Raw genomic sequence first — 20,930 nt, 5'->3', positions numbered from 1 at the left:
TGTTGTGTCACGCTGTAATTTTGCAAGTGCATGGAACTGTGGGAGAGAGGAGCGTGTGTTCAATTGCACAAGGAGGGGAAGGGATTCTGGAAGGAAAGACCTCGTTCTAAGAGGGTATGAGATGGGAACTAGCAGCTTGCTACAGCAGAAGGATATGCCAAGGAGCATTTATTCACCTAGGAGGCTCAATGGGCAGACGAAGGGCAAAGGGACCGATGGTGACAAATTACTGATGTTCATTCATGTATGGTGTATTTTTTTCTGGAGTTTAGCAGCATAAGAGACATGCCCTAAGCCCTGAATTCACTTTAACTTAGCTCAGGTACTGTTAGCAGTGTTGCCGAGCTCAGCATAGATTGATAATTTCACCTGAGACATGGGTAATATTCATGTGGTTAAGCCTGTACTGAGTGTCATGTGGCGGTTTCTACAATGCTACCAGTTCCTGAATTAGCTAGTTTGAAGCTAGCTTAGATATGTCTACAGGAGATGAGTTATAACAGATTGCAGGGCAGATCTGCCCTTAGATTAGTGTTTCCCCTTGCAAAGGAAACAAGTAACATGTTTCTGGCTCAGTGACAGAAGGCTAGAATGGACCCTTGGCAACTGGTTTGGGATGGCAAGAGGCAACATGGGTCTCTGAATGAGGGAGATGTTGACCTCAAAGTTTAGGGACAAGACTCCATTTCCATCCTCTTCTCAAATAGCAAATTAGCCTAGTGGTTAGAACTGGTCTTGAGAGAGCAGGAAGTTGTGCTGTAGACCCAGGACGCAGAAAGGAACTGAACGCCAAGGCAGTGAAAGCTCTAGGGGGGTGTTACTGTAGCCCTAGCAGAGAAGGGTCAAGGTAATTGGAAAGGAAGTTAGAAGATGAATAGCTTCTTGCTAGGTAGAAGGAGAAGGTACTTTTTGCCAAGTGTGGTTACATGAGCTGTTTTCATGCACTGTCATCAGTAGACCTTTGTATACCCTTCTTTGCTCTTATGTTAACACTGATCCTGAATCAGTTTACTTCAAGCCACTCATAATAACAAGATTGGTGAGACTCTTCTGTACACTGAAGCCAGGCCTGAGCAAAACCACCACATGGCTAAATGTTCTCTACAGTCTCTCACCAGAGGCAAGGGATCTCCTATAAGCTCTCATGCTAATAGAGCAACATACAAGTCTTGCCATAGCGCCATCCGGTCAATTCACAACGGGACTCACCCAGCCAAATAGGTCAAACACTAAACTTTTCAGGGCAGAAACCATGTCTTTGTATAGCATTTAGCAGAAAAGGGCCCTCATCTTGATTTGCCACTGTGATGCTTCTACTCTTTTTCAGCTTCTTTTACCGCCCTGAAAACTACTACCTGGCCATCTGTCTGGGACCTCACCTGCATCCCTTCCTGTGCAACAAAATGTGAAGGGCAGGGTGGTGGCTGCTTGGGGACTGTGGGGCTGGCATAATCTAGGTATGAAATAATAATACGTTAATACCTGTTCAAGTTCTGATGCAAACCTGAGTCAAGATGAACAGAAATGAGCCAAGATCTTTGTGGCCATAGCTCGTGCTCCTCGTGTAAATGGGCTTTCCTTTTAGCAAAGGCCTAAGTGAGCTCTTAACAAGTGCTATTGGACTACAACTGCCTCTCCGTAGATGCTTTGTACTCACGACACATTTTTCAGTGAATCAGGCCCCAAGGAGAAGGTTAGTTTGAACATTCGCTCTCAGGGGAGCCATGGCTTCGATTGCTACAGTTTATCTTTGAAAGGATTATGATGCCAGAGAAGGTTGCAGAATTCAGTGAAGTCCTTGACTTTCAGTCACTGAGCAGTAACATCAGCTTCTAGCTCATGGTTCCTCACCTATTTACATTTAATTCTGAAACTTTCTATCTCAAGGAGGGGCGAATTAATCATTTCAGACAGAGGACATTCATTTTCCTTCTACTTTCCCATGATCTGGACTCTTCCTGAGTTAAGCTCAGCAGTGGCCTCATAGATGTAGTGGCAGTGTTTCCATTCAGCATCCTCACAAGATCCCCTAGGAACTCCGCTTTGTCTGCACTACCCATCATAGGGTAAGCATTGCCAGCGTTGCCAGGTTTGCTGTAGCTGCGCTCAGTAATAGACCTAATGTGCAGCGTGCTTGGGAATACATCATACCAGGTGGTACATCTTTCTGCAGTATTTGCTAGGCCAAAAGGTCTGTTCTTGCTTTGCAAGCAGTTCCAACAGCTTCTCTGAGCCCATGTAGGGATTGCATATCATATTGGCTCTCAGATTTCCAGCTGCTCTCAGAATTGGCTCTCCGACTTCTCTGCTGAGCAAAAAATAAAAGCAGAATTTCACCATGATCCGGTATTCAGCTGTTTTTAATCAGTTCATTGGTATTACCCGCAGGTTCTGAAATGTACCCACCTTTGCTCTCCTGCAAAGTCCATCTACTGTTCTAGACTAACTTGTTCACTTTGTCATAAGAAATATTTCTGCATTTTGCTTTTTCTTAATATCATTAAGGCTGCTGAGTATAGGTCTGCAGTACTGGTATGCATCATTATGGTATTGTGGGCCCTGTTGTATAAGTCATGATATTTATTATAGAATACCATGTCGATAATGCATACCATTATGCATATGTTGTATAAATAATATAGTGATATAATAGTATTAAATAACATAAAACTGATAGAGCAGGGGGTGTGGACAAATGTTTACATACCCTGCTATAATTTACTATGGGTTTGTTTACCAATTCCAATTACCTTGGGGTCAGGAACGGACAGGAATGCAATAGTTCAGAGGTCGCAGGCACTATTACAGCATCTTACCACTAGGTGGGAAGGGAGCAGGTAATAGCTTGTTTTCACTTGGCAGACAGATGCACTGGGAAGGAAGCAGACAGCCAAAATGGAAACCAGTGAAACTTACAGGGCCAGTTCTCCACTGGGCTTGGCTGGACTGGGCAAACCTTTTAACAGACTGTGTCCTCTGTTTTCTATTTTTACACTGGTGCAATGCTGATCAGATTCCCCCTGCATCTCTCTGTTTTGTAGTAGCAAGTGGCAGGACAGAACTCTTTGCTTTAACTCTTCAATGTAGGCACCCACACCTTTTTAAGGGGACCCACCATTAAAACCTCTAGCATTACAGTCCCACTCATCAATGCAGTCATCAATGCAGGCAGGTACTGTGCAGCGTGGGACAAGCTTTGGGTCCCTTTTGAGATGCTGCTCCCATTCTGTCCAGCCAGCCAAGCAAGTGGGTGAGATATCCATAGCACAAACTCTCTCTCCCAGGAGTTTTCAGTTTGCCCTCCATCGCAGCCCTTATTGCTGTCATCCCAGGACTTGAGTTCATTTGATTATGGTCTCTGCTTTGCATGGTAATGCAGTGGGCTGTATCTGAGCCCCAGGGAAGATTAATGTGAATCCAATTCAGCAGGAAGCAGCAGCCTTGACAGAACTGAGTGGTTATGGTATTGGCAGCACTGGTGCACACTGAAGAGCTGAAGCCTTTTTACTCTGCAACCCCCAATCACTTGCTGGAACCTGCCAGGCTGTAGAAGGATTCATGCTAGAGCAGAGGCAGATGTTCACAGTGAAACAGGATACGAAGCAAAATTCACCTGATTTGGAGTTTCATTAAAAGACTTGCACCTCAGACCAGCTTCAGCAGAATCTCTAGGAGCATTTCAGGACAATGTTCTATCTTTCAACAAGAGCAGTGCCTGCGTGAGAGCAGCAGGAGCCGTTCCTCTGAGTGAACTTTAGAATAGAGCTGGTAACTCTGTTTGAAGAAGACCAGGATGGTTTGGAGAGGAGGAAGCTGCCTCAGAGGGGCAACACACCTAGGACATGTCTGCAGGCAGCACACTGTAGGCCGGGGGGGCAATTATTTCTGGTGGGGGGCCACTTAATGAGTTTTGGTGAGCTGTCGAAGGCCGCATGGGTGGCCCTGCCCCCTGACAGCTGCCCTGCACCTTGTTGCCATCTTGGGACTGGAAATCCTACCCCTAACCCCTGACCTTTGCCACTGGATGTTCTTCCCCTTGCCCCGCAGAAATACTCCTTGGGGCGGGGGTTGCCATTTCAGAACCAGACTAAAACCAAATCACACTAAAAGTCAAGCACCTACTACAACATCATTTCATAGTTGTTTGGGGCTGGAAGGGACCTTACAGATCTTCGGGTCCAGCCCTCTGCACGTGGGCGGGAAAGAGTGCTGGGATCAGATGACCTCAGCGAGATATTTTAATTTTATTATGAAAAATATTTTTGGCATGATTTGTGTCCACATACTGTATATAGAGGTAATTGCATAATAACTCAAAAATAAATTCTTAGTCTTGTATATTGTGGGTGTGTGCATGTGTGTGTGTGTATGGTGGGGTGGGGGTATGTGCATGGTGGGGTGTGGGTGTGTGCATGTGCGTGTGTGTACGGTGGAGTGTGTGTGTGCGTGTGCGTATATAGGTATGGTGGGGAGTGGGTGTGGGTGTATGTATGGTGTGTGTGTGTGTGTGTGTGTGTGGTGGGGTGTGGGTGTGCAGGTGTAGCCGTGGTAGAGTGTGGATGTGTGTGCATGAGTGTGTGTGTGCACGGTGTGTGTGTGTGTATGGTGGGATGTGGGGATGTGTGTATATGGTAGGTTGTGGGGGGGTTGTGAGGAGCTGTGGCTGCGTGTGAGGGGGCATAGGGTGTGTTGGAGGGTTGTGTATATGCGGGGAGTGTGGGGGTAAGGGTGTGGGCGTGTGGCATCTGTGGGGTGTGAGGGAGTGTGCAGGGGTGTGGGGACCCCCACACTTTCTTAATAGCACAGCAGCGGCAGGCAGGGTGCTCAACACACGGTGCCTGGTGGGGTGCGACTCTGGCAGCGCTGCACATTGCAGTGAAGAGTGCAGCCCCACACTGGGCCATCTGTATTGCTGACATTCCCTGCACTCAGCAGGCGTGGGGGGGAAGCCACAGGCGCTGGAACTGGCTGCCTTCCCCGCCCGCCAAGGGAAGGCGCCTGGGGCTTCCCTCCCATGCAGCGCAGCCCAGGTGGGGAAGGCAGCCGGGTCCAGTGCCCGGGACTGCCCGTCTGTGCCTGGCAGGTGCAGGGCTGCGTGAGTGGCAGGGAGCTCTGATGATACAGACAGACGGGCGGCAGGCTGCGCTCCTCTCTGCAATGTGCCCCACTGGCTGAAGCCGTGCCCCACCAGGCACCTGTGCCCTGAGTGCCCCGCCTGCTGCTGCTGCCTGCTGGGGCTGTGCACCATAGGGGAAGTGTGGGGGGTCCCTATGTCCTGTCACCCTCCCTCACACCCACACGCTGCCCACCTGAGCTCTGCATTGCCACCATGGGCTCCACTGTCCCAGCCCAAGCCCCATGCTTTGCATTTCCTTCCACTCCTCCTGCTTCCCTACCTGCTGCCTGGAGCCAGCAGGAGACTGGGCAAGCAGAGCAGGTCCCTGGGGGCTGCGGCAGCAGCAGCCCTGCCTCGAAGCTGCTGCTGGCGGGGCCAGGCCCTTCTGCCCACAAGAGTTGGAGTGTGGTGCAATAGTGTATGTATGAGGGTCTGCGTACACGTGGGTGCCTCGCTCCCACCCTTGTGGGTGGAAGGGCTGGGTGGGGCTGCAATTTGTTGGCGATGCCGCAGGCCGGATGAAAGTGCTTGGCGGGCCAGATCCAGCCCACGGGCCGTATTTTGCCCACTCCTGCTGTAGACACCTCAGCTGGATGCACTTGACTAAATCTGTTACTGGAAGTTGCTCATTTAGTACTCACTTGAATGTCTCTGCCTGGCTCTGCATTGTGGCATGTAGACAACAGGGAGCAGCCCATTTGGTAGGTTCCTTAAAGGAGTATTATGTTTGCTGTTTTCAGTGACAGAGCCGGGGCTGGCAGACACATGAAGGCAATGTCCCTGACCATTACCATGTCTGCCACCTCCTGTTATCAGACACACTGAAAGATGTCTTCATTACACCTTGCCTGGCACTCATAAGAAGTCCAGGTCCCTATTCTGCACCTCTTCACTCTACAGTAGGTAGAATTTAACCATGTAACATTAGATGAGTAATGACCACTGCCTGGGCGACTGTGGCAACAGGGGTGGCAGTAGGTGTTGGACTGGCTGTGGCAGTGTCAGTAGCTGCTGTTCTTGTGCTCCAAGTGTGCACCTGGGGTTGGTCTTGTGCCCCCAGTTGCTCACTCCTTGTTTTGCTGGTGTGTAACAGCACTTAAAATGCCTACAGATGAAGACTGTTATAGAGACTTATTTTTACCTCCCGCCGGTGAAGGTAGGAGAAAAAGGATCTTACTCTGGCTTTGAGGCAGCCTGGCTACTGCTGCTCAGACAATGAATATGCCTCCTACAAGTAACCTCTGGTTGACAGCAGCAGGGTAAAATGGAGCTGCTTTCTATTGAACTGGGAGATGAGAGTGTGGGAACACAAAGCCCTTCAGAACAGTAAATCTCCTAGTGAAAACCTAGAAATTTGTAAGGGATTAAACATAGAAAATGCCTCATCAAAGGTCTTAGGGAAAAAGGGATGTCAAAAATCAGGGATATTGGATCTAGCAAGTCATTCAATTACCATGCTTAGTTAAGTACCACACAGCGAAGAGCACAATCTGTTAGGATGGATGTTAATATAAGTCATTTAATTGCGGGGTTGCTCAAATGCCATTTTAACATCTGTGGAGTAATATTATCCCTCTTTTGTAGGTCACTATTCTCATAAGTCTGGCTCTTGCATTCCTTGCCTGCATAGTCTTTCTTGTGGTGTACAAAGCCTTTACTTACGACCACAGTTGCCCAGATGGATTTGTTTATAAGGTAAGAGATTTCAGTCAGATGAAATGCTCGGGATAGGCATAGAATCTAATTGAAAATGTGGTTCCAGTCTAGTCTAAATTTTTCATCAGGGTCAAACAGAGCATTTGGCAAGAATGTGTTGACAGGGGAAAAGGGCTTGAGAAATGTGGACTTGCATCTTCCTCCAGCAGCTACCATAGCATTGTAATCACTGGGATTAGACCTCTGTGAACACTACAGACAAATGTCCATGAATAACTTTAATAAGTTTGAATGAGCCCATTGCAACTCACACGTAGCTTGCTGCCCACAAACAGCCATACAGTTGAGTTACACTGGCATAAAGGTCCCTGCCCAGCAAATTTCAGCAGGACATACACAAGTCCCGGGTCATTGACTTAAAAATGTGCATGTGCAAGTATTGGTATGAAGCATGCTTCTGCTCTCATTTGATTTAGGAACTGTGAGAAACCACATGACTCCTTTGCCCAAATGTTGCTAGCCAACTGTGTGAATCTCAAATAGTCACAGAAGGCTGTTCACTCCTCCCCAGAGTTTAACAGGTTGCAAAACAATTCATGGCTTAAGCATTTGCAATGAATATGGTGCTGGAAGTTTTCACTGCTGCAAAAAGCAGTGGAAAAGCAGCTAAGGAGCAGATATATTTGTCATTGTGAATTACTCCCCTACTGCACAGAAGATCAGAGCTCGGACCGAGTGATGTCTTTTGGATCCAGAATCATATCTGAATCTGAGTGCTGCAGAAGCTCAACAAATTTGGATCTGGGAGTTTCATTAATAGCACTAGACTGAGGGAAATGGATGGCTTAGGGTCTTGGTACATGGGATCCTGCATGTCCGACTCCCCAGTGAATGTGTCCAGGTCAGGTCAAATGTTGTTACTGTATGAGGGCTCTTTTATAACCTCTGCAAGGCAAAGTGGTTTTCTCTGTGCAGGTGTTTCTGTACAAGTGTTCACTCAACAGAGAAAAGACTAGTTGGCAGTCTCGGCACAGACAAAAAGCTCCAAAAGGACCATGGAGACTGCTTTGTCCTTCCATTCCTCTTCCAGGACACAGATAAGGCAAACTAGCAGGGCAGCATATAAGAAGCTTATAATGCTTCTGCCTGTCCCATATCTGTTCTGAGAATGAATAAAGAACTTCAGCCTCCAGGGCTGTCAACTAAGCGCTCTGTAGGAGCTAACAACTGTACTCTCCCACTGCTCCTGCCAGCTGGGCTAGACCCCCGTTCTGTGCTTTCCAGAAACCAGTCTGCACTGAGGATCACCAATATCACCAGCAGTTTTCAAGTCTGATGACTGTGCCCTGGAGTTTCTTTCATCCAATGCATTTGATTAATGGAAGTTGTATCCTTGTCCCTGTGGCAGCCCATAGCCTAATCAATGCGATGGGTCAAAAATCATCTAGGAGAAACAAATGATTTTAAAATGAGTGTACGGTAATGTGACTGGTACTTACTTGTCCTGCTTTCTTCCCTCTCTCCAGCATAAGCGATGCATCCCTGCCTCCCTGGATGCCTATTACTCAGCGCAGGATTCCAACTCCCGGGGCCGATTCTATACTGTCATTAGCCACTACAGCATGGCTAAGCAAACCAGCTCACGCTCTGTATCGCCCTGGCTTTCCTCCGGATCAGTAAACCATGAAGCCAAGGCTGCCAAGACAGAAGGCCATTAAAGTCACTCTGTGGTGATGGGAGGGTGGGCGGGTGGGGAAAGTACACCATGTTTATAAAGCATTGCTCTAGTTTCAAGAGGGTGCTGTGCTTAAAGCACGACAAGAATACATGAAGCTCAAGTGCAGGAGTCATCCTAATTGATATTTCTTTTCGTGCATTGTTCTCGTTGATTTGTAACCAAGTCAAGCTCTTGTACAAAGGCATGTTCGATGTTGACTGTAACTTATGATGTACAAATATTTTTAAAATCATTGCTTAAATATTTGTTAGAAAAATAAATTAAAAAACAAAAAAAGCAAATTCCGAAAATAACCAGGGAGGATGGAAATGAGCAAAGAGAATCCCACAAACCTCTCTTTTTGGTGGGAAGCTGTGCCCCCAGAGCAGGCAAGAACATTGGAAACCTCTTTTCGAGGGGGTGGGGGAAGTTTGTTAGAAAGCATCTTGTTACATAGTTGAACTTGCCCAGTTGAGGACCTTCTCATGGGCAAACTGGACAAAATACAGCATCAGAATTAATTAGTGGCTAGGGAAATGCACTCTCACACACATTCACATTAAGGCCTGAATAGAAATAGAAAGATGTAGGAGTTTGTTGCATATCAGCACCATTGGAGATCTTCAGTGTGGTAAGAGGATGAAATCCTGACTGTGTTTTGAATGTAGAACAGGATGTAACAGATGGAGCTATTACTGTGCTTAGATCGCCAATATGCCAGTATCAAAGGACTGGGACCTAGGGGGTGAGGCTTAGTGTTGTCATATACTTCTTGTCTGACCTTGGGCGAGTTACATGGGGCCTGATCCTTTGAGGTGAAGTTTGTTAGAAATACTGCCATAGTGAACTAAGGAGCCTCTCAGGAGAAGCTCAGTATTGTACAGGATCAAGCCTTAAGCCTCATTTTCCCTTCACTTTTGAAATAAGTATTTAGAGTGACGGATTAAAAAGTGGTATCAAAGCTCAAAGTATCAGTTGACCTGCAAAACTTGGAACAAGCCCCAAGCCTGGTTCGGCCCTACACAGTGTAAAACAAGACCCAGTGTCTGGCACGGGCAATGAATCTCAGTGAGCGTGAACATGGGATTTGTTAGGCTTGAGGGAAGGGGATCCTCTTGTCCAGGGCTACCACTCAAGACTCGTCCGCAGCTAAATGATGTGGTATCTTGGGGAGTGTGAGCTCCACAGGATGGGCAGCAGGAGGACACCAAGTCTGGCATTTAAGTTCGCATTTCAGGAGTGTGTTCATCAGATTTGTGGCTGTGGCAGGAGAGGAACCAAAATCCAGTCTGGGCAGAGTATGGTCCTCCAACACAGATATTAGAGATTTGAATGGTGTTAACGAGGGCAGGACTGGGCTACCGGGAGTCATGATAAATAACTGTATAGTGTAGCTAAAACTGTAGTGCCAAATGCCATCGTCTGACGTTTCCCTTTCCCATCTCCATAGTTCACTTGTAAATTCATCTTTCACTTGAAATGTACAAAAACCCTCCTCCCGACACCAAAAGCAGATCGCCAACCAATCACCGAACAATTTATAATTTTGTGGTGTATTTTTTGTCAGTAGGTAGCAAAGACTGAAGTATTTTTTGGTGTAATTCTTGAACTTTTCTGACAGGAAAAATAAAGCTAGATGTGTCTGAGAGTCTCAGTTGTCCCAGAGGGTTTCTTTCGCCTGGCTCCTGCAGTGTTGCTGTGAGAACAGGGTGGTGGGATATAATGTCTGGGTGCCTGCGCATGCTGAGTGTGGATGGCTCTGTTGTGTGGAAAGGAGAATTTTGAACCTTGCATGGGTCATTGAGATCTCCTTGTTCTTATTGCTTGGCCGGGGGGAACCTCTCACATTTGGGACTTTGGTATTTTTCCCCAGTTTTTCAACTAAACAGCTTTCGGAACAAGAGCTGCTGAAATCCTAACATGTTGCATGCTCTGTTCTCAGTTGCATGCTGCTCTTCTAGCCCCATAAAGAGGATAAAAATCTCATCTTTGGACTTCTTGGGATAGGCACAAAAGGTCTATAGCAACCTGGTACCCTGGTAAGTGGCACAGGCAATAGAAAAAGCAAGGAGGTGGAACAACCTGGATACATTGTGCTACAGGTATTCCTGCTGGCCCTTGAGAAGTGTAGTGTAAGTTAGAGTAACCTCGAGGCTATTCTGACTTATAGCTGGACAGGCTACTGACTGCCTCAAGGCTTAGAGAGACACAAGGGTAGCTTAAAGCAACCTCTGTCCCACGCTTCCATTCCTGCCTCAACTACAAGAATGAGGGAATTGAAAGTAAGGGCCAATAATTTTTACTGGCTTGACAGAGATTATAAGTTTACTAGAAACACCCATTTTTAAGAACCATTTCCTAGACTGATAAAGACTTTCAAACAATTTCAAGTGGCAGTGATGTACTTCAACAATTCTCCCACTGAGGAGGGTGGCCTTTTATGGTCAGTGAGAAGAAATATTGCAAGAGAATACTATGTGAGAAAGCACACCAACACCGCTGTTACACAGCCTGTGAAAGGGCTAGCTCAGGAGCCTGGCTCTGGCTACTCTTGAACTTTGGGAGAGTTTGGATCTGTATCCAAACTTTGTGGCTGACCACACAGGGAAACATAAAAGTGCATTCATCCCATCTTGCCAAGAAAGAGGATCGTATTTCCTTAAATCCTGCAGTTCTTTGAAACGAAGCGTGTCTCTCTCTTTCTAAATTTGCTCGTTTCAGAAGGCTCACAGAAGCTTTATCAATCGTTTGGATGAGTTCCCTTTTCAAAACATTCAGGGCTGTGAAATTGAGCTGCTGGAAAAAAAAGAGCCACGCTGGCATTAGAGGTCACCACAGGGAACCTGCAAAATGTATTAAAAAGGATACAGTGCTCTCTGCAAAATTGAGTCCTGGGTAATTTGACCATGGGATTTCTATTGCTACTATCACCTTAGCACTCTGTTTACTTTAATAAAAATACCAACCAGAATCAAATCACTTGTATTAAAGAGTAGAGGGATTATTTGATAACTGAAACTAATAAAGGAAGCGCCAACTTTCTATATGGAATAGAATAAAACTAGGGCCCGATAGTGCCAAGGGGCAGTAAAAGGCAACTCCTGTTAAAAGTTCCATTACTCTGAACATTGCATTGACACCATTATTATGGGCCACGTAGAAGCTGCAGTATGGATTCCAAGATCAGCCACTTACTTCAGTCACAGCAATGGAAAGGGACCCTATTGAAACTTCAGCATCTTTCTTCCTTTTATTTCAGCTTTTCTTAAAGCTGACTACTCCAAATAGGACCCTTGGCTTTCTGTGCAGGTTGAAGAGGCTTGGCCAGCAGTTGCCAATGACACTGTCACACTGCTTGCTGTCCCCCATGGAGCTGGGGGTTCCTGGTACCCCAGGGGTCTGGACAAGATGCAGTTTTCACAGATTAACCATGTTCTGGGGGAACTTTCTATGGGATGCCTAAGCACCCGCTACTTCTTGATGGCACCCTCTACTATTGGTTGAACACTACTACACACGGATATTTGTCTGAGTTATATGTGGGCCTGTCAGGCAACTCCTTTTTCAGTAAGTCTGGAGAACTTGCTGTCTGGCCCTTAAACCATGCTTTTCAATATATTCCACTTCCTGCCTCTTCCTCCCTTTGACCAGTCTTGTCTTTGTGTTGATCTCTGCACAAAGCCCTCATCCTCATAGCTAAACCCCAGCTACTCCAAATCCCAGGCTATTTATATGGGATCAGCTCCTCATAAAGGAGGCCCTCTATATGGGCTATCAGTCTTGGCTGCCAGATTTTTCCAACTCTGATGATGACTAGGTCCTTGGGCAGGAGGTAGGCTCAAGTTTAACATGAATTCTCTTCTTTGGTAAAAGCAGATTGTGGCTAACAGGGCTCCTACCCTCTCCTGAAGAAACAGAAAGGGGGCTCAATGATAGTAAGAGTCAAGCTGTTGGTTGTTTTCCATGTTTGAAAACAAATTAATCATGGGGAGTTTCTGTGTCACTGCATGACCCCATTTACCCATCCACTATTGTATTGAGGCCTAGTTGGGACGAAATGGTTCATTTCTTCTCTGGGGCTTGGGCATGAGAGAGAGGTGTTGGTCATGTAGCATGCCTGAGTTGGTGTAAATGAGCCATAAGGAGCTGTCAACAAATGAAGAGAGTAATCTGGAACATCCAGTGGACGACCAGTCACCGGACAGTAATTTTTGATCAGTGCTGGCCAAGAGGCTGTGAAAACTCTGGGACTCAAGGGGTACATTTTTCTTGTGGCATCAGCTGTGCTGGACTGTTTCTCGACATGGATGATCCGATTGATCAGCAGCAACAGATATTGGCAGGGCTGTTTCCTGCAGTGTCCAGCCCCTGCTGCTCCTGGGGCTTCAGGAGCAAGATCTTGCAGGACAATGGCCCTGGATGCTCTGAATCAACCCATGAATTGCAGGTTCCAGGAATCTCCTGCAGGGGACATCCAGAGGCATGCAGTCCTCCCCTATAAGGCATCACCTCCTGGGATTAGGTTTGGTTGTGCAAACATTTTTGGGCAATTGGAGTATGACAAGGGGCAAGAACATCCATTTGCTTCTAGCTTGTGCCACCATAAAAATATTTATGGCAACACAGGGGCAATGAACTTTTGCACCCAAGGTGCTGGGATGCTGTACTATAGCCACGGCTACTCAGTGCAGGGAGGGAGATAGGATCCTGGATATCTGGGGCCAGAGAGCTTTATTGCCAGCCTGGATGTGCATGTAAGCTTTACCTTTCCTTTTGCACCATTCGCCAAAAATAATGCATTTTGCCTAACAAAAACTTTCTTGTTTTGGAAGGGCTGTCCTACATTGCTGCAAACCTCTGTCTGGGAAATAGAGCCCAAAAGGGCAACTTGCTAACAGGAGCTCAGTTTCTTAATGATCTCCCTAAAAGCCACAGTAAGACACAGCCAGGCTGCACCAGGGCTCAGTCTCAGAGTAGCCATGGGGTCTCCTTTCCCAGAAGTGGCCTGAGAATGGTGTAATTCCTGACAGACTGCTCACAGGTGGGAGGCATCCATGACAGATGGGCTAAAGGTATTTGCAGCATCTGTGTGATAAGGCCAAAGAAGGTAGAGGAAAATCAAATGGACTTTCCAGATGATTCCCCACCCCCTTCCTTATTCTAGAGGTTGCTGTTTTACAGTTCCACTCTTGCAAGCGTTTTCTGTTGTGTAATAAAAATCTCAAATGATAAGTTTAAGGGTTTACGCTATACTACACATAGCCACACATTATACTATTAGCAGGGTTTTTAAAGCACACTAATTATTTCAGTCCAACTGGATTAGATTGCTTCTCCTGTAATGGATTTTTGTTCTTGCAACATAGGACAGGGAAGATGACAAGTGGAAAAGCTCCCTCTCTCATAATATTTTTCACTGGCTTGCACTGTGGGTGATATTAAATTTGACACCATTCAGCTGTATTTTATGATTTCCTAATAGTGTCAGAGTTCCTTAGTGCTCAGGTCACCTACTGGCCTGAGCAGGTGTCTTTCAAAGAATATAACTTCTTTTTTAACTTGGGCTTTTGACAGCATTTGCAGGTAGGTTAGAGTAAAACTACCTTTCTGCTGAAAGTTCTGGATGTTACTTTACTCAGGAGAGTCACAGAGAAGAAATCTGATAGCTGGTGTGTGACTCCATCAGGGACTGTAATCCCTGGCAGGTTCAAGAACACAGAAGAGATAACTCAGTTAATAGCATTATGTCCTAACCTACTTTCACTGGCCAGACTTTTCAACTTGATGGACAGGATTAGTGCTAAAGAGGCTTTTCTCCTACAGCTTACCAAACATGAATGGCAAAATCACAGCAGATAGGAAAGGCAAAACCTCCTACAACAGATCAGGTTTGCTTGGCCAGTACCCTAATGCTCTGCTCCAGAGATGACTGCATTTCATGGGCAGATAAAATGATCGCTTTATTTTATAATGATCTGACGATTAGGGATGGGTGCTATTACCCCCTACTGATGGATTCAGGATTGGCTAGTTGTGTGACTGGTGTCTCCTAAAAACCAGTTCAGCTGATAGATGTTCTCCATTAGTGCAAGTGGCCTGTGCTTGTGGGGCAACAAAATCTGTGCTCTGTCCTCGCTGACACTGTGAAGTTGCCTGCAATTCTGGTGTGCAGTATAATAAAACCCTGGCAATGTAGCTGGCCATTCTTAAAATATTTCTACCGCTTCCCAATCTAATTTTAAATGACTCAGCCGATGGAGCCTGGCTTTGGAAATCCCTAAGTTATTAACCCTGTCCTAGATATGTACATCTGCAAGGACTTACCCCCAAGCAAAATGGACCTTACTAAGGATGTGAATGGGCACTGAAAAACATCTGGGGATTTTGCATTCAGCATGATATATGCCTTCCCAAAGCCAAAAAAACAGAGTTCATCCAACAGGTAAGCATGCAGCTACAGTAAACTGGACTCTGTATTATAATCCATTATATAGTAAGTTTTTATTTTACGTGTGCTCTATTTCCTTGGTCCCCAAGCTCACCTGATGTGGGGCAGTGAGTTGCTCAGGCAATAAAATGTTTGGGCCAGTTTCATGACTGTAGTTCTTAGATGTCACCTCATTAAAAATAACATCATAATAATGAAAATCAACATGGTCTGCTGATGCTTGCGATGTGTATTGTTCCCTCTAATGGTGTCACCTGGTACCACAGTCTTTGTAGACTCCTTACTCAGACACATGTAAGTACGTAGCTTGGAAACTACCAACGAACACTGAGTTAGTGCAGGGCTTGGTGTTCATTACTCAGTAACAGTCTTCTTCTAAATGAGCATTCATTTACTGATGTCTTTTGAGTGAAGATCATAAATTGCTTGTGGTCATTAAAGATCTGACAGCACTTTCTATAGCAATATAGGTGTCCTGATATCCTGGACAACTTCCAGCGCAAGTGATTGTATTTCCCTCCCAGGCTCAGACAGAAAAAAATGTTCCCTAGCTATCTATATATTCTATATTGTTGCACTGTTTTGTCATGCATTGTTAAACTATTTGCATAGACCAATCCAAATGGTGGCTACAGTTCAATGGTGAGAGAATTAAATTCAGTAGATGTTTTGTATGCCAGATTGTTACAACATTTTGGGGTCTTTTGGGATGAAACACTATGTACGAGTGAAAGCTCATTAGTAACAAATGTCAAGGGTTGAAGCACCCCATGCAAATGTATTACAGAGAGATTCTACTCTGGAAATATAGCATTTGGCAGGGTCAACTCACCAACTAGTCGTGTATGTGAAAGAGTTACTCCAGTGGAAAGAAAAGTCTATTTTTAAGGCATAGCTCACCTGTAGACTTGAGCAAAGAAATCATTTTTCTGCTGGCAACTCAACCTGAAACCATTTCCTACCCCTCACAACCAATTTTTTTTTTTTTCCAGTAAATCAAGATTTAAAAGTGTTGTTTTAGGTTGAGCAAAATGTTTCATTTGGCCATGAATAGAATGGTTCAGCTTTAAGCACATATTGGCATTAAAAAAAATAAAATTAACAGAAACTTCTAACCAAAAGGTCCCGTGGAGTAAAAGCATCAAGCTGTTTCCTTTAGAAATGTCAAAATAAAAATTTTCAATTTTCTTTTGTTTGACATGAACAATTTGGTGAAACAGAATGAGTTTATAAACTGTGTGTCTCGCTGAATCTGCTCTGCATTTTTCACTGAAAAAAAGGTTTTGGAAATTGTTTTTTGCCTAGTTCTACCTACACATATATTGAGCTAGTGAGCTCCCCTTCAAAGACTCAACTGGGTTATGAAAGTTGAGTGGCTTGGTATATTTTTGATGCTGCAATCTTGTTGCCCAGAGCCTGATCTTTCATTTGAAATGAAAAAATCATTTCCTTACTGTGATGGTTGCACAGTGAAATGAGTGAGACCAATGCAGAGCTGATCAGACTGATCACCACATTTGGGATCAGAAAAGAATTTTACTGTATGGTTGGATTGGCATGGACTGTGGAGATAGGTATTTGTCTTTCTTAGTATCAGAGGCCTTTTTCCTTGGCTCTCTCAAGTGTATTTCAACAAAGTACTCCCTGTCCTTGCAATGGTAGATATTGAGAGTGCTCACATTTCCCTGTTTTACCTGGGACAAGTTAAGGCATTCTCGGTGTGTTTGGGGTAATGGGCCTGGTAGTTGTGCTAGAGGGTTGTTCATGCAGTTTTAAGAATAGGTCAGTTCAACACCTGAGGGTGGTTTAGATGGGCATAATCCTGCTTGGATCAGGGGGTTGGACTAGATGATCTCCTGAGGTCCCTTCCAGAACTGCTTGTCTGTGAACCTATGGCTGTATGTGGGCAGAGTGCAAGAGTACTACGTATTCCTCTCCCCCTTCCATTAGAAGCCCCGATTTATTGCCTTCAGTATTTGTTAGTTGTGTTTTTACCTTGGGTTAGTGAAAACCTGGGACTATTCTGATCGTTGCAGATATCAGCACAGCCCTTTAGAAGATTTCCCAACCCTTGAAAACAATCGGCACCCTCACTGAAGAGTTAAGCTAGACAGCCACATGATAAACACACTCAATAGTCTGGTACTATCCACCTTTATTAAAACCATGTCACATTTCATCCCATTTTCTTCCATGACTTGACATACCACATGGTTAAAAAAATATTGACTAATCTTTAAAAAGAGCTTTGCTGCTTTCTTCTCTTTAACTTAAGTCAACAAATGAGGAAGAAATCTATTTTCTGTTTTTATTCTGCACCATGTTTCTGTTCCCCCCACTCCACCCAACCCTGCATTCAATTTTGGTGGCCATGGTGACTGTCTATAATATTAAAAAGGATCTCTCCACCCCCCTCGCTCTTTTCCTTTCCCCTTTTCCAGTAACTCTTTGGATCACTTCAGCACCGAGATGTTGATTTTTTTTTTTTTTTTTTTTTCACTAAGAAGCATATTAATAATTGGATAGAGAGAGAGAAGAGGGCCAGGAGGGTAAATGGAGAAAGAGAAAAATAAAGCATTCAGGTCTTTGCAATAGCTGATATTAATAGGTACCAGTGGCTGCTTATGTGAGAAGTTTGTTCCAAGTCCCATTAAAAATGCAGAAGTATTGGGAGCCCTGGAGTATTTCATCAGTGAGGCAGGCAGAAATAAATTAAGGGTGGCCTACTTTCCTTGGGAAAGTGTGAAAGGGCATCTGAGCAACTTGTTTCTGAATATTTTATCTTGTATGTGTGTGTATGTACACAAAACACACACACGTGTGTGCACTCCCCAGTCCCTCAAGACCATACAGTAGCAAAACTGGAAGGATACATATGAAAAAAATACCCCACTCCCATTACTATATTTTGTAGCAGACTTCTTCAACCTGTTACAGCCAATTTCCTTAAACAGTTTGCATGTTTCTATGGAGAAATACAGCTATTTTTACTGTATCATTTTTAAAGCAGCAGGTAGTATAATGTTTCAGTCTTCTGGGCCTTGTATTGAGCATTATTATTATTTATGGCATTACCCAAAGGCCTCGGGTGAATCAGGTTCCACTCTCATGTCCCAAGTATTTTGTTGTGTCATCTATCCATTGGCCCCATACAATAGGGGCTATTAGATAGCCGCATGGGCCTCTGGGCCCACGATAATTGGGTGATACAAATAATCTGGTTCCACTCTCCTAGATGCTGTTCAAATACAGTGGAAGAGCCAGTGCCCTCCTGAGAGAATATGCAGTCTAACTAGAGAAGACAGAGAAAGGATAGGCCCGTTTTAGTACAGATGATTCAAGTGGCTTGCTCAGGATTTAGCAGATGCCTTGGCTCAGAGTGATTTCTGAACACCATACAGTATAAAGATAAACAAGAAAAGACCCTGAATCAAAACCCCCACTGGAACTGAGCTGTTTGAGAAACTTGGAGGACACCTGGAGAACATTTAAACAACACTTGCCAGCAAGATGTACCAACCAAAAAGAGGACAATGAGAGGATAGAGTTATTTCTGATAATAGCTAGTCCAGAAGCACTTTGTGATTTAATAATTCAGTTAACTCTGGCAGAGAGGCTAGCTCTCTGACTGTATTACAGAAATGTGAAGAGTGCCACACTCCACATAAAAATGATGATGCATTTTCAAAGACAGTACAAAAAGAAGATGAAAACAGGGCTGAAAGAGACCCGGCAAACAACCCCCTGAGGATGCAGGGAATTTTATTTCTTCTACTAATGGCTGATTTGCATGTTGAATACAAACAAGGGAAAGATTTGCTGGTTGCAGACAGACTCTAGAGAGCAGTTGCCAAAAGTGCAATGGAGCAAAGTCCAGAACTAGATTCTGTACGTGCCTGTCTAATGAAAAAAAATATGTCCAGTCTCAAATGAAACATAGACCGTGATTGCCAGAGCTTTTGCTGAGGATAAAACTGTGCAGAAAATAACAGGGGGCCAGCACAACATAGCTAAGGTGGACTGCTCAGCACTAGAGGGGGTTTGGTTTAAAGGCAGCAGGATGGTGATTCCTAGTGAGCAACAGAGAAATATGGTAGAAAAGATACATAAGGGCCATTTTGGAAAAGAGCCAAAGAGTCAGAGATGTTGACCTCAAGGCAACAATGACATTGAGGAAGCTGCTGAAGCTTGTTGCACTTCTCAGAAGCATAGGCTACATCATGGACTTGATTGTTGTGCTGTGAAGAGGCCAGTCTCACCCAATGGTGGCCACTTGGACCTCAGACAGGGGATGAGGCAGACTTCTGTCAGACTCCGGTGAACTTTCTGATTTCTGAGCATGACAACAGGTAGAGGCAGGCAGGATTAGCACACAAATAAATATATCTGATACCTGGTCCATGGGGCCAAGCTGCCTCTCTTTATGCTGTTGCTTTCATAAGCACTATTTACGTATGAAATAATTGAATGACTTCAATCCAAATACCTATTCCTTACGCGCCTTGTTTTGGGATGTCTCTTCATGTCTTGAATGCTAGAACCAATATGGAACAAACATCTCTGATTCCCTTCGCGCTTAACACAAAGCAACAAGCACATTGATTTCAGTGGAGTTACTCCCAATTTATAGAAGATCAGGATGAGGCCCATAACTAATCCTTGCCTCTTGCTCTCTGAATTGCTACAAGGCTTGGGTGGATGAGGATCTTGGCCTGTTTGTAGACTTTACATTTTTCTAGGCTTAATCTGGACTACAGCCATTATCATATACGCATGGATGTCTGTAGTTTGAATTAAAATTGGCCCCAGTTCAAATCAACTAATCCTCACTGAATGAGGATTAAAAATTAATGTAGACTAGGGCAGGCTGAACTAGCCTCTTTAAACTGTATTAATTACCATGTATATAGGGCATCGCTTTTAGGAAAAACAGTCTTTAGGAACTTGGCAGATATGCATTGCAAATAACAATCCCAGCAAGGAAAACTCAGCTGGGTTTTTGCAGCACAACAGAGGCCATCAGGGACAACATAACATCTTTACAAAGTCAAATGTGTCAACAACACCTCACCATGACTTAGGATCAATCTCCTGACTAAGCCCCCAGCCCTGCACAAGGGCTACTGGTCTGGGAAGAAGGAGGCAACACTCCTTTCCCCCCTCTGTCCCCCAACAGGTTGGCTGAGATGATCATCAACACACAGGTCAACTGCACCTATTAGGGGCTTCTGGAACAGCACTTTAGATAACTGTCAGCAGGTCTGCAACAATAAAGCTGTGCTTAAACAGGCTTATTATGGCCTCTTAATTACTTCCAACTACAAGTGCTAAGTGCAAAAGCACACACACAGAGGCTGCAAATTGGGTCTGTTAAGGGGCTGATGGTCAATGATCATCTATTAACCCCTCATTTGAATTGAAATTTGGTTCAAACTGTGTGATGTGAATCAGTTCACATGGCTTAGAAAATGGTGAGCATGTCTACAAATGGCCTCAGTGTTTCAGTTCCCCAGCTGTAAGGCGGGTATCCTGATACTCGTTTACCTTACAGGGATGCCGAGAGGGTTACAGCCATCATCATATACACATGGATGTCTGTAGTCTGAATTAAAATTGGCCCCAGTTCAAATCAACTAATCCTCACTGAATGAGGATTAAAAATTAATGTAGACTAGGGCAGGCTGAACTAGCCTCTCTAAACTGTATTAATTACCATGTATATAGGGCATTGCTTTTAGGAAAAACAGTCTTTAGGAACTTGGCAGATATGCATTGCAAATATCAACCCCAGCAAAGAAAACTCAGTTGGGTTTTCGCAGCACAACAAGTGTGCTTAGGAACCAGGCAGGAGGTGGTAGCATGGCAGGAACAGAAGTAGCTTTAGTTTCTCACTGTTTGTTGTAAGAGGAGATGGGGGTGAGATTTCTTTTTTTTTTTTGTGCTGCCCATTTTTACTCACAGGGCTGGATGTGGCTTAAAGAAGCCCTGCAGAA

At 44.8% G+C, this 20,930-nt stretch overlaps 1 protein-coding gene across 1 annotated transcript in view; it reads left to right on the top strand.

The window, feature by feature from the left end:
- Positions 1-10,137, top strand: part of NSG2 (neuronal vesicle trafficking associated 2) — a 50,443-nt gene extending 40,306 nt beyond the window's left edge. Inside the window, exons 4-5 of the mRNA XM_090020620.1 lie at positions 6,701-6,811; positions 8,299-10,137. Of these exons, the coding sequence (XP_089876746.1) occupies positions 6,701-6,811; positions 8,299-8,490 (303 nt within the window). The 3' untranslated portion in view covers positions 8,491-10,137. The remainder of the gene's footprint in view (positions 1-6,700; positions 6,812-8,298) is intronic.
- The last annotated feature ends 10,793 nt before the right edge of the window (positions 10,138-20,930 follow it).

The sequence above is a fragment of the Crocodylus siamensis genome, chromosome 10 (genome assembly GCF_052110815.1).
Source record: "Crocodylus siamensis isolate JL-2025a chromosome 10, ASM5211081v1, whole genome shotgun sequence".
NCBI lineage: Eukaryota > Metazoa > Chordata > Crocodylia > Crocodylidae > Crocodylus > Crocodylus siamensis.
Note: the sequence above shows the minus strand (reverse complement) of the source record. Positions and strands in the feature narration are given on the sequence as shown.